Below are 15,000 nucleotides of genomic sequence, written 5' to 3'. Positions count from 1 at the left end.
AGGAGTATTTTTTTTTTTATCACAGACAAGTGAACTTTGGAAGAGGGGCCTTGCAAGTCCACTAGATGGATGGAAGAGTATTGTAGAAAATGAAGGAGAGAATATTTTAAATTAAAACAGAACTTTGTTTATCTTAACTTTGAAAAATAAAAGAAGTATAAAAAATGACATTTTTATGGGATGACCCAAAATGTGTCTTAGTCATCGAGCAACACTCATAAACTTCCTGTGCTGCTTTTTGAAATTGAGGAAAGAAGATTTGGCATGTCCTCAGACTAGATCTGATCTGAGATCTTGAAATTGTGTGATTTCTTTTTTTTTCTTATTTTAGGGAAGTTCGGCAGCTACTTCTAGCAAATTGAGTAGCAGCATAAAGACAATCATTAGCTCAACTGTAAATAGCAGGAGCATTCTAAAACTGGTTTGTTTGTTAGGCACAAAACTGAATACAAAACAAAGAGGAAGATGAAAAGGAAAGTGGGGGTGGAGAAGAGGAAAAGAAGGAAAAAGTGGAGGAAACACGAAACAGCAGAGGAAGAAGTGGAAGGAATGGGGAGAGAAGAGGAAAAAGTGGAAGATGAAGGAAAAGGAAGAGAAGGAAAAGGATCTGTAGAACTGACTGAACTGATACCAGTAGTCGCTTGGTCTGCTAGAAATGATAGTCACATCTACAAATCACAGCTTACCATCTTAAAAGAAAAAAAAAGGAGAAATTAGACAAAGTGGTCGTCAGTAAACCAAATCTAGTAAAAGGCAGGCTGGTCACAGCTAGAACATCTTGGTAAAGGCACCTAAGTGGAGTTAATTCTACCATTTTCAATACAATTAAAGAAGAAAAGCTACTAGCTATTGCCTTTGTTTTGCAGAGCTACTGAGACTGAATGGGGAAGAGAGAATGATCTTGACATTCTGAGACTGAATCAAGTCCTTAACCTAACAACAGGTGCAATGGTAAGTCCTTCTAATGGGCTTCCATACAATTTCTGTTTACTGATTTTCACTGGCAAGGTTTGAGGTTGCTATAAATCTATGGAGATTCTAGTTCCTTCTATGTCTTTCAAACCGAACAAAATGTAGAAAATGAAATGATTAAAGAATAACAAACCGGCTTTGGCATAAATTATTTAAGATCTCCACAGCAGCTCGGTTTTTCCAGGCAAGATCAATACGGGGAGGTGTCTTCCAGGGTACCAATAAAATCAACTGAAATATAAATATATTCAAAGATAAGATTAGGGTTTCAAAATTTGGCAGAAGGCCAGTAATTTCAGGGGACAGAATTAGTTTGATTACATCGACCCCTGTATTTAACCGGTACTTATTTCATCGACCCCAAACAGAATGAAAGGGGCAAAGTCAACCTCAGTGGATTTTGAATGCAAAACACGATTTGTTATCATAGGCACAGGTGTGGCTGTGTGGTAATCACATGGTTCTGGGTTCTGTCCCACCTTGGGCCAGTGTCTTCTATAGCCTCCGGCCGACCAAAGCCTTGTGAGTGGATTTGGTAGAAGGAAACTGAAAGAAGCCCATCGTACATCTATATATTTATATATATATATATATTATATATATATATATAAATTAAATTAGAGATAAAACCACTATTAGGCAACACTATTATGTTTTGGTTTACGTCTATCACTGTTTGAGTTGCCTAATAGTGGTTTTATCTCTAATTTAATTTATATTTATACTGTGAAATTTGATTTAATCCTAAATCTAATTTTTCCCTGTAAGTTTGGATTTACTCCCTAATATTATTATTATTATATATATATATGTACAAAAATTTTATAATTATAAGCATAGTTATAATTAGGGCTTAGCAAAATTGCTTCACCACATACTGAAATTTAGAAATAGCAGTTAAATACTATTCTACTACCATAAGATATCTCCCAGACAGCTAAACCCTAAATATAATTATGTTTATAATTATAAAATTTTTGTATAAGTTTACCGATAATGGTTCTTTTAACATACTGTACTACTTGGTAAGATTATTAATTATAAATTGATTAATTAATTTTACCCTGTATTATTATTGATAATGTATATATGTATGTATTTGTGTGTGTGTGTGTGTGTGTTTGTTCCCCCATCATCACTTGACAACCGATGTTGGTATGTTTACGTCCCTGTAGCTTAACAGTTTAGTGAAAAGAGACCAACTGAATAAGTACTAAGCTTACAAGGAATAAGTCCTGGGGTCGATTTGTTCAACTAAAGGCAATAATACTCCAGCATGGCCAGAGTCAAATGACTGAAACGAATAAAAGAGTATCTGTAATTGTGACATGCACAGATGAGACATACTCATATGACTTACTGGACCAGGCAAGTTGCATGTGATGATGATGATGGTGATGGTGGTGGTGGTGATGATGGTAGTGGTGGTGATGATGATGATGATGATGGTGGTGGTGGTGGTAGTGATGATGATGGTGGTGATGATGATGGTGGTGGTGGTAGTGATGATGATGGTGGTGGTGGTAGTGATGATGATGGTGGTGATGATGATGGTGGTGGTGGTAGTGATGATGATGGTGATGATGATGATGATATGGTGGTGGTAGAGATGATGATGATGGTGGTAGTGATGATGATGATGATGGTGGTGGTGATGATGATGATGATGGTGGTGGTGATGATGATGATGATGATGATGGTGGTAGTGATGATGATGATGATGGTGGTGGTAGTGATGATGATGATGATGGTGGTGATGATGATGGTGATGATGATGGTGGTGATGATGACGATGGTGATGATGATGATGGTGGTGATGATGATGGTGATGATGATGATGATGGTGGTGATGATGATAATGGTGGTGGTGCTGCTGATGATGATGATGGTGGTGATGGTGGTGATGATGATGATGGCAATGATTTATGATGACAGTGAAAATAAATAAATTTTACCTGCTTCATCTTCTCTAAAAACAACCGCATGAATGACGAACTGGATTCAAAGGTAATTTGGACATGGTAGGCAGCATTCATTATCTACGGAGAGAAGAACAAGAACAAAAAAAAAAAAAAAAAATAAGCATGAGTTTTCACTTGAGTCAACTAACGAATGGTAGGTGCTCCAGCATGGCAACAGCACAATAGCTGAAACCAATGAAAGGGAATGAAAACAAAGATGATGCTTTTAGAAAAATGAAATGAGAAATAAACAAAGCTTCTAACAATGTAGAAAGCTTTAGAAAAAAAATCTTTATATTTCAAGCACAATGGCCCTTCAGTACATTTACATAGGCGCAGGAGTGGCTGTGTGGTAAGTAGCTTGCTAACTAACCACATGGTTCTGGGTTCAGTCCCACTGAGTGGCATCTTGGGCAAGTGTCTTCTGCTATAGCCCCGGGCCGACCAAAGCCTTGTGAGTGGATTTGGTAGACGGAAACTGAAAGAAGCCTGTCGTATATATGTATATATATATATAACGGGAAGCTTTATGAAAATAAACAAAAGACGAAGGCAGGTGGAAAACAACGAACAATTGTATTAGTATGGCGCTCAGAAATATAAATAAACAAGTCTTTAACGTTTCGAGCCTACGCTCTTCAACAGAAAGATACACAGAGAGAGAAAAACACAGAAAGAAGGAGAGAAAAAAAATGCGTGCAGTAGCTAACGAATCAACATGGCGATCTTTTATGTTTGGAGCATAGAGAGGCGGCAGAGAGGAGAAGAAGGTGGAGAAAGCAGGAGGAAGAAGGCGGTTGATGGCATGTAGTTTGGAGAGATTGGAGCGAATGGTGGCCCGCATAAGGCGGTAAGATGTGGTGCGGAGTATGGGTAAGATGAAGAATCCGAGTGGAGAGCAGGTGGAAGTGGAGGCGGAAACCTTTAGGGATGAGTCGGTGATGTAGGCAGCGGCTAGGAAAGAGACATGGCTAGAGAAGCGGGTTTTTTTTAAAAAGAAGTAGAGAGAGATTAACAGACGGCTGAAGGCAATATACAGAAGCGAACGTAGATGATCCTTCAAACGGTGATGGAGGGTGAGGAGGTAGGACCTAGGATCCGGCATGATGGGATAGCAGAAAAAAACGTTCGAAAAAACAAAAAAAACAAAAAACAAAAATATCGTATGAAAAAAATAGAAAAAAAGGATAGCGAAAAAAGGGGAAAAAACAAAAAAATAATAATCGTATGAAAAAACTAGATAAGTAAGCGATAGGGGCAGAAAAGATGGGGCATATATATGTGTGTATGTGCGTGTTTGTGTGTCTGTGTTTGTCCCCCCTAGCATTGCTTGACAACCGATGCTGGTGTGTTTATGTCCCCGTTACTTAGCGGTTCGGCAAAAGAGACCGATAGAATAAGTACTGGGCTTACAAAAGAATAAGTCCCGGGGTCGAGTTGCTCGGTTAAAGGCGGTGCTCCAGCATGGCCGCAGTCAAATGACTGAAACAAGTAAAAGAGAGAAAGAGAAAGAGAGAGATCCTGCCATTTTGGATAGCCTGGTGTTTGAGTTAGCAGCAACTCCCCAACTGTTGGTGTAGTCAGTGTCACAGAAGTCACATTGAGGGCAATGGTGCAGGAAATCTAGAAGCTTCCCTTTTTTCTCTCATTTCATTTTCCTGCATCTGTACTACAATGTTTCTGGCAAACTACAACATCCTTCTTGAATATTTTTAGTTTTTGGAAGGCATAATAATATAAGGGTAGATGCTAAAGTGTGAAGGTGTGTTGCACTCACAACCACAAGGTCATGGTTTCAATCCCAGGATCAGGTGATGCATTATTTCATTGAGCAAAATGTTTCATTTTACATTGCTTTAGTCCACTCAGCTGAAAAATAAGTTCCAGTAACAACAGGGAAGTTAACCCTGCAATGAACTAGCATCCCTTACCGGTGGGGAGTGTTGTGATCTGTCACATATGCACTATGGAAACAAGGTCAATTTGCAGCCTTGAGAGTCCCAGGGCTAGTGATAGAGCTAAGAATGTTAAAGTGGTTTTAATTAACGAGCTAATTAATTGATGTTGCTACAGTAGAACGTAGTATAATGAGGTATCAAGTTACCCCCAAAATGGAGGCCTGGTCTAAATAAGAAACCATTGAAAGTACCAAGGGGTAACAGGATAATGCTAGACTGGGTGACAGATTAAGTCTACTAGCCATGTGTTCATGTGTGTGTGTGCATGTGTAATTGTGTACATGTTTTACAGTTAACAACAGCAATAATTACAGACTGGGAGAGAGATGCTACTCTGAGATTAGAGAAAGTTTTTGGTACAGCTGCATATGGTTGGCTCAACATATTTGAAACTGACTGTCCTATCTTTGTGGCGATAGAGATTCTTGGTCATTTTTCCTATGCCATCTCTGTTGGTTGTCTGCCTGGCAAGAATTAGAGACACGTGTTATTCAGCTGCCTCAACATCATGCAAAGAATTATCACCAAAAGAGGTTCTTTTAGAGTACAAGAAGAACATTCTAGAAGATTAAATCATGTCATAATTTGACATGTTGATTGGTTGCTTCATTTCACATGATAGACTGATCATGTGAAACCAGTGTGGTTTGGTTGTGGTGTCTAACTGGTTAACTAGTGGTTTGGTTTCGAATCACTGCTACAAAAATATGGAATAATTACCTGTTTTAGAGCATCTGTAGTTCGGGCACCATCAGCAAATTCAGAATCTGTTTCCAAGGTTTCCAATGTCCTTGTCAATGTTCCTGCACAATAGTAGTATCATCATCATCATCACCATATACACTTGTGTGTGAATATATATATATATGTGTGTGTGTGTGAGTCATCTAAAGAGACCATAAGTCAGGGACAAGATGCACTTGTAGATGTCAGTAGAATGGGTATATTAACTGAATTTTATAGTATTAAATATTCATCACAGCTGATCTTACCAATCACCATATTTCCTTCGAAATGGGCTATCTCTGATGAGCATAAAGTTATATAATTTGATTGTTAGCTAACACTCCATTGTATTCTTTACACAAAACTGATTGTTAAGCTCAGTCATGATAGATATTTAATACTATAAAATTCAGGTAATATATATATATATATATATATATATATATATACACGAGGTCGAAAATATTTTAGTGATGAAACACATGTGATTGGATATATACAGAAAGAGAAAAGATGAAAAAACACAGAAGACTTGTTTTACAGGATTAAGGAGTATATTAGAGTCATAATAATAAAGATATACAATTTTGTACAAAATAAGATTTTGTTCTTTCAACATAAAGTAAGAACCGGTTTTGCATTGCTCATCAAGCTAAGGGTTGAAAAATAGACATAGTGCTAGGGGGAAGACATATTACTAGGGCTCCTAGTAATGAGTAATGCAAAACCGGTTCTTACTTTAATTATATTGAAAGAACAAAACCTTATTTTATACAAAATTGTATAATATCTTTATTATTATGACTCTATATATTCCTTAATCCTGTAAAACAAATCTGTTTCTTCATCTTTTCTCTTTGTGTGTGTGTGTGTATATATATATATATATATATATATATATATACACGAGAAAAACACCCCCACCCCCGTCCAATGGATGGTGTTGAATCATATATGCTGAATAAAAAGCAATCAGTGTTTTCTTTTCATTAAAAAATAATTAAGCATGCCTTTATTTCAATAAAAGTTTTGGTTTTGTTAAATGATGTTAAGGCAAAAAAAAAACTTCTTGAGAAACCAAATAGTCTTTCCTTCCTTCATGCCAAGTTTGAAGAAAATATCTCTTTTGCGTCTTACTTTTTTGGTCTCTTAAATATACTGCATTTTGTGGCATTATTTCAAGCCAGCCAGCTTTTTTTGCACAAACTACACGTGCATTTTTCTCACATATGCGCAGTATTGATTGCAACAGCTGATGTACTTGTGCATACAAATGCATGTTCCCACGGCTTTATCGATCGCATTCTCACCTGAAATCGATTTTTGTAATTTTTTCAAGACTTATATACGCCCTGATACCGTCAGTATCTACATACCAAATTTGAGCGCAATCGGATGGAGGATGCCCAAGATTCTATAAGACACACACACACAGACAGAACGGATTTTATATAATAAATATATATACACATATATATATATGTGTATATATATATTCATCTTAGATATGGATGGGTGCATTCAACTATCACATCATTAAAATCTTGAAGCTACAAAATAATGCGTATTTCAAAACAATGGAAATAGATAAGCATTACATTTGTTATATTAACCTGAATGCTAAAAGGATAGTTTACCTGTATAAAAACTATAACTTACCTGTATAAAGTTCTTTCAAGACATTCACAGAGTTTATTAGCTTATCGGCGATTGCTATATTCAATTCGTTAAGCACAAAGTTTTGGATTTCACTCGTGCATTGTTTTATATCAGCAGAGTTTTTCAGTTCTCCATCTTCAGAAATCTCGATTCCTTCGAATGACAATGGATCGATGGAAATGTTAGTATTGTGAGGCATATTGTTTTTGAAATTAACATTTATAAACAAAAAAATAGCCTTATGGCTTTGTATCAACCATATTCTTTACTGATATGTATATTGTGTGTGTGTGCATGTGTATGTATATATGTATGTGTGTGTGTGTACACTAGTATTGAATAGAGAGAATGAGTGCTCAACACTGCATTGGTAGATAAATATTCTTTATTTGTGGAGCAATAAGGCAACCAATGGTTTCATGTAGAAAGATCTCCACAATTATTTTTGGATACGAATACACAAGGTTACACAGGACTATACAGGATTTCAATGTATGTGAGTGTGTGTGTGTGTGTACGTGTACATACACACATGTATTATTTCTGGTTATTACTTTTGTACTAAGGTTTCATTTTAGTATCTAACACTTTGGATACACTGAACTTCACTGAACTTCAGCTGACCTGTTGCAGTAGTTGAGGAAACAAAGGAAAGCCTCAACATATTTCCTGGCATACAAGTAAAATTTTTCTGACCAAAATTTACAGCCAAAAAAGCAGATCAGCTTCAACACCAAGATAAGATCGGAGGACCAAAAATTCCATATGAAATGCAGTAGAATTTGGAAAGAGAGTGATGCTGTTTGAATGCTTAACCCTTTCATTACTGTATTTATTTTGAGATGCTCTGTGTTTCTTTCAATTACTTTAAATATAACAAAGGATTTGGTTATCATGAAGCTAGTGTTAGGAACATAAATTGTGACTAAGGTTTGGTGGAAGATTTTAATTCAGAACTTATGAAAACAAGACATTGCTACTCAGAGCCAGAGCTGGTTTCAGTCAGGCTGGTAACGAAAGGGTTAAAGTTCATATATACATAATATACTATATTGATTTGTATGCTGGAAAATATGGAAAGAAAAAAAGAAAGTAATATAGGTTACAGAAATATCAGTTTTCAATAAGACAACCTCTATAGCACCAGTTAGAGTTGCCAGATTGGGCTAAAAGTTTTGGCACTGCCGACTTGGCCCTACTGATTTCAAACAGACTTATTTGCAAGCAGACATGGTGTTACTCTCTCTTTTGCTCTGTGAACATCAGGTTATGTTTGTATGTATGGGTAATGTCTGTGTGTATATATTTCTGTGCACACATGCATGAGTTTACACCTCCAGTGCCAAAAACAGGTTGCATATTCAGTCAACGATGCCACATAATTAGCAGCAGCCAAACACCTGTGACCAATCATTGCATTTCATGCTTTTCAAAACAGCACACTTCATTTTTGTTTTTTAATTTACTTATTTACTTATTTAGAATTTTCATTTCTACAGGTGAGGACCCTATTAAATATCATACTAAATTATCGAAGAAGTAAATTGCAACTGATCTCTAAGAAATGATTTTTTAAAATTTACTTACAAAATTTTCATATTGAGCTATGTTCTGGAACAATCAACTCCTTTTGGAAAATTTTGTATTACTTTTCATAAAATTGGTCAGGTGACTTAAGTGTCAATATCACAAATCATTCTAATTTGGTAAAGGTTGATGATAAGAAGAATATCTAGAGATAGAACTGTAACAAATGCCTATATGTAGTAATAACAATTGTCGGTTATTATAGTTTAACTTACCAACAAACTGGTGTTGGACCATTTTCTCTTCAATATTCTCAATAAGACTGCTTATTGTTTCTTGAATAATGTCTGTGATTTCTTTGTGCTTAGAAGCAGAAATATCTATTAGTTCTTGATAGAGCTCTTTCTCTTTTTTCTCAGCATATTCTAGCTTTTTAGGTGTCATCTGCAGATCTCTGGTCATCTCAAAAGCAGATAAAATGAAGGTACCAAGGCACCGTTCGTGTACATTGTAAAGTACAGTTGATGCATTAATTAGATATCGTTTCAGCATATTTTCCACAAAACGTGACAGCATCTGACTAAAATCCTTCAAGTCCTCAACAAGGCAAGTTTCAACTTCAAAGTAATTTGTAGTTATATTCTTGGGACCATCTAAATTGTCAGTGAAACCAAGCCTGTCTAACTGATACATTAGTGTCTCAGATATTCGCTCTGGCACACAGTTTGGTTCTTTACAGATAGGTTCATTAGGAGCACCATCAGGGGCATCTGTATCAATCGTCTGTTGCCAAGTAGGAGACACACGAGCGAACAGAATTGGCTCCAAACAAGATAAATGCTGAAGTATGGTAAGTTCCTCGATTTCCTGTGAAAACAGCAAAAAGCACAAAAGATAAAATTCATAGTTTATAATATTTTCTAGTTTATCATTTAAATTCTTGTTTACTAACCAAAACAAACAAAAGACACAAGGATATCTTAACTGCACCCCAATTTCAGAAGCGCACATTCGGGCAAAATGGGTATTGTAGACGAAATTAGTTTCTGAAAGGCACAATTTTGCATAAAGGACCCAGGATGATTTTTTTTCAAACATTTTTGGTAAAAAAAAAATGTGCTTTATACATCAGCAAATAATGGTAATTACAATTTTCTACACAAGAAAGAGAATGAACATTAGATCCATTTAGTGGTAGGACAGAGTATTCTGTCACAGGGAATCTACCATGAACATCCTGCTTATCAAATTCCCAACAATTAAAAGGAATTAAGGAAATTTAGAATTAAGTTTCCTACTCCAAAACTCAATAAATTGCTTGCAGCGGATTTAAACACTCCATTTTTGACAAGGGAATGCAAAGCCATTATCTGTTTTATACAACAACAATAATAATAATAATAATAATAATAACAATAATAATAATGATAATAATAACACCAGGAAACCCCAAAATGGCAGAAATTCAAAAGATAGTGCTCATGGGAACTGCTCATATCCTACGCAAAATACTTTCTTTGTAATCTCAAGTTTTAAAACAAACATAATTTTCGTATGGTTTTTTAGGCATTCACTAAGTACAAAATCAAATATATGGCACCCTAGGCATAACACCAACATGAACTTCCAACTTGTTGTTTCTTGAGGTCTCTGGGTGAGACTTGGAGCCAGCTTGTGCAAATGTAAAGCAAAAGTCAAACATAGAATAATAATAATAATAATAATAATAATAATGCAATTATTGTGTGAAGTGCTCAGGTGCATTACAGCTCATCTAAGGTGCATGTACAGTATATAGAATTATATACAAAATACAGGAAAGTGAACAATGTAAGAGTCATGATATACATGTGTGCATGTGTATAGATGGGGGGAGATATCAGGTGTAGTGTTGGGAAATTTCAGGAAGAATGGAAGTTTTAAAGGATGCAATGTCTCGGCAACTAACAACTGATGCAGGTAGTTTGTTCCATGTTTCATTAACTCTGAGTGTGAAAAAATGTTTCCAAAAGTCATGGGAGCTGTGTTGTTTTCTGACTTTGTAGGAATGGCCACATGCGTTAGACACATGGAATTCAAAAAGGTGCTCAAGGTGGTTATTGGCACTATGGTTAATAATTTTGTGGGTGTTTACTAAGTCACCTGCCAGACATTGGAGCTTCAGTGTATCTATGCACAGGAAGGCAAGGTGTTCAGAATATGGTAGATGCCTGATGGAAGGTATTCACTTCACTGAAGGCGGCGAGCTGGCAGAAACGTTAGCATGCTGGGCGAAATGCTTAGCGGTATTTTGTCTGCGTTACGCTGTGAGTTCAAATTCCGCCAAGGTCGACTTTGCCTTTCATCCTTTTGGGGTCGATAAATTAAGTACCAGTTACGCACTGGAGTCGATGTAATCGACTTAATACCTATGTCTGTCCTTGTTTGTCCCCTCTGTGTTTAGCCCCTTGTGGGTAATAAAGAAATAGGTATTCACTTCACTGCACGTCTCTGAACAGTTTCTAGAAGGTCAATGACCTAAGATCCATAGATAACAAGCTGTAAGCTTGCTTTCTTTGTGCAAAGCTGCCTGGTGGCTTTCTCTGTGGCTTCAGTTATGAAACACAGACCTCCTCTCTTTGCTGCACCAGAGACTGCAAGCTTTGGAATTTTGTCTCAAATTCCAAAACGCTTATACAAAATACAGTTCTACATTTAAGAGATGAGGAATTATTTATATTATTTACATTTGACAGATATTTGTCCTCATCATTGTTGTTAATACGTTTCAGCTGATATACTTTCAAGCCTTCATCAGGTGTCTTGGGGAAATTTCGAACCTGGATTCTCATTCCTAAGGTATTTTTTGATATTATTATAATTATTATTATTCAAGTCCCTGCCTTGAATCAAACTTGGAATCTTAGGGTTAGTAGCCCACGCTCTTAACCACTACACCATATGCCAGTGGGCAATTATGGAGTGAATTTTTAGGGCTTATAAATCTAATATTTTCCTATCCTTCCTTAATACCGGTTCCCATATGCTATTCATATCTACACTCAGTCTGCTTAGGAGGTTGTTGTGTCCTGGCATATGTGCTGCTTCTTTTAGTTTTCATATTTTCCAGTGGTGTTCTCTGTCTATTATTTTAACTTCATCCCACAGGGGAAGGTGGTCTCCATTTTTCCATATATGATCAGCTATACCCGATTTATCAATATCTCCTCGTGTCACAGCTTTGCGATGTTTGTCTACCTTCATTTTGAGGGGGCAGTATGTTTCGCTTTTCTATAACATGCTACAAATGCATGGGATGGAGTACACACAGTCTTTGGTCATATTCTCTTCTATTGGTGGTTTTACTCATCATCATCATCATCATCATCGTTTAACATCCGCTTTCCATGCTAGCATGGGTTGGACGGTTCAACTGGGGTCTGGCAAGCCCGAAGGCTGCACCAGGCCAGTCAGATCTGGCAGTGTTTCTACAGCTGGATGCCCTTCCTAACGCCAACCACTCCGAGAGTGTAGTGGGTGATTTTATGTGCCACCGACACAGATGCCAGTCGAGGCTGGCAGACGGCCACGCTCGGATGGTGTTTTTTATGTGCCACCGACACAGGTGCCAGACGAGGCTGGCAGACTGCCACGCTCGGATGGTGCTTTTAATGTGCCACCGACACAGGTGCCAGACGAGGCTGGCAGACGGCCACGCTTGGATATGGTGTTTTCTTATGTGCCGGATATGGTGTTTTCTGCAAAGTGTTGTATTAAAAACATTGTATACAAAATGATGAAATGAATGCTAATTTTTAAATTAAAGAAAAAAATCCTTTACTGAGTTTACAGTGCAGTTAAACTTAACAAAATCAGTTGAAAACAGCTGAAATTCAGTCTAATTAGTAACGTGTAATTAGTAACCCTTTATTAAAAATTTAAAATACATAGTTGACGTCACATTTGTCTAGATTCGGGGCTTATAATGTCTATAAGATTTTGTTTTGCTTACCTTTTCAGAAAGCGTTTTACCCTTGAATGTGAATATAAATACAGGCAGAACATTTTCCATGTAATTCTTCAGTATTTCTTCCATTTCTTCCGTGGGGACATTGCTCGGTGCTACGATGATTTGTGCTCCAGAGTTCAGTATTTTATCATCCAGCGTGATTTCAAGAGTACTGAATGTATCATTGTCTGTGGTAACCTCTTCTCTATTGATAACGATGTCATCTTTGTGAACCTGCATGTGGTGGCTGTCCTTCTTACCTTGGAGACCTTCAATAACGGTGTAACCATAGGAAAGAATGAAAGTGGCGCAAGCCACCTCACCATACTTGATGAGGAGTTCCCGCGTGATTAGTTCATCGTCGTAATTGCAATCAAACGTTGGAAGGATGTCCTCTTCTATTATTTCATTGACAATGCAGCTTTTGGTGTAGATGCTTTGCCCCAGGATCACAAATGTCAACGGCTTACAAGATACGGACATGATTTCTGCATTTTCTTCATTGAGCAGTAAAGTATCGGGACCTTCAAGATAGAAAAGAAAAGAAAAAAAAAAGGGTTACTTTTACTTGTTTCAGTCATTTGACTGTGGCCATACTGGAGCACCGCCTTTAATCAAGCAAATTGACCCCAGGGCGTATTCTTTGTAAGCCTAGTACTTATTCTATCGGTCTCTTTTGCCAAGCTGCTAAGTTACGGGGACATAAACACACCAACATCGGTTGTCAAGCAATGGTGGAGGTGGTGGGGGGACAAACACAGACACACAAATATATACATACATATATATGGTGGGTTTCTTTTATAGTTTCTGTCTACCAAATCCACTGACAACGCTTTGGTTAGCCAAGACTATAACAAAAGACACTTGCCCAGCCCAATGCGCCATTCAGTGGGACTGAACCCGGAACCATGTGGTTGGGAAGCAAATAACATAAATAACAGATATTCCTCAGAAACTTTCTGAGTCTAATTGCTCTTCTTGCTGTAACATCTCACAAATGAACCTTTTTTGAACTGAACATTGACTGGTGACAAGAAATGGGCTCCCTATAAAAATGTCAAACACTGAAAACAGTGGGTAGGGAAAGGAGAAACACAGGCACCCCAGGTTAAAGAAGGTCTTCACTCATGTAAGGTGTTGTTACCTGTTTGGTGGGATACGAAAGGTTAAGTCCACTTTGAACCCAAACCAAACAATAACAAAGGAAATATACTGTGAGCAGCCTGAGCAGCTTCAGTCAGCACAACCATCTTTAGTTTTAAGATGTAAGGCGTTCTTCCATCAGGATAACGCTCGGCTGTGTACAGTGAGGGTGACATTTGAAAGGCTGGAGCAGTTTGAATGGCAAATGATGCCCCACCCACCATATTCGCTGCCCCATCAAATTATCATTTATTCCACATTCTTCAAAAATCATTGTTTAGGCCCTCTAACAGCGCAGTAGCAGCAGTGCGGCAGCCCACTGACATGCCGCTCTCGCCGCTGCTGCCGACTGCGCAACGCCCTGCCGGCGCCGGCCCGACATACATGCCGCTCGGCCAACAGTGCTGCACGCTTTGCAGCTCCATGACATTTAACTCCTCTCACTCATTCTGTAGAAGAAGTCAGAAAAGTGCTGGAGGAGTATTTTTCATCACAGACAAGAGGAGCCTTGGAAGAGAGATGGAAGAGCATTGTAGCAAATGAAGGAGTGTATATTTTAGATTAAAAAAGAACTTTGTTTATCATAATTTTGAAAAATAAAAGAAGCATAAAAAGGCTGCATTATTCATAGGATGACCCCCAATATATGTTGATTTATATTGGATGGATAAGTGTAACAAGGCTGGCCCTTTGAACTACAGATACAACTCATTTTTGCCAGCTGAGTGGACTGGAACAAAATGAAATAAAGTGTCTTGCTCAAGAACACAATACACAGCTGCGAATTGAACTCAATACCTTACAGTCAGGAGTCAAATACTAACCACTAAGCCACGCATACATTTACATGTATACATTTCCCATCCATAAAGGGTATAGCTTTATAGCGTATCGTCAGATCCCATAAACCATTTTGGCCTCTGCTGCTATGCTTTGAAGAGGTCATGGGCCAACAGGTTTTTGGGATCTGATGATATGCCATAAAGCTAAACCCTTTAGGGACAGGAAACCTAGAGGTTATCCCATAAACTGGCCTTCTCCATTTTTAATATATACTGCTCTA

The 15,000-nt window shown here is 37.5% G+C and overlaps 1 protein-coding gene across 1 annotated transcript in view; it reads right to left on the bottom strand.

The window, feature by feature from the left end:
• LOC115220418 (dual serine/threonine and tyrosine protein kinase-like) overlaps window positions 1-15,000 on the bottom strand; it is a 78,757-nt gene that overhangs the window by 15,916 nt on the left and 47,841 nt on the right. The window contains exons 2-7 of the mRNA XM_029790540.2: window positions 12,795-13,315; window positions 9,079-9,670; window positions 7,277-7,429; window positions 5,612-5,694; window positions 2,928-3,011; window positions 1,106-1,203 (exon numbers count right to left, since the gene is read on the bottom strand). Of these exons, the coding sequence (XP_029646400.1) occupies window positions 1,106-1,203; window positions 2,928-3,011; window positions 5,612-5,694; window positions 7,277-7,429; window positions 9,079-9,670; window positions 12,795-13,315 (1,531 nt within the window). The remainder of the gene's footprint in view (window positions 1-1,105; window positions 1,204-2,927; window positions 3,012-5,611; window positions 5,695-7,276; window positions 7,430-9,078; window positions 9,671-12,794; window positions 13,316-15,000) is intronic.

The sequence above is a fragment of the Octopus sinensis genome, linkage group LG16, assembly GCF_006345805.1.
Source record: "Octopus sinensis linkage group LG16, ASM634580v1, whole genome shotgun sequence".
NCBI classification, from domain to species: Eukaryota; Metazoa; Mollusca; class Cephalopoda; order Octopoda; family Octopodidae; genus Octopus; species Octopus sinensis.
The sequence above is the reverse complement of the archived record's forward strand: the minus strand, read 5'-3'. Positions and strand labels throughout refer to the sequence as shown.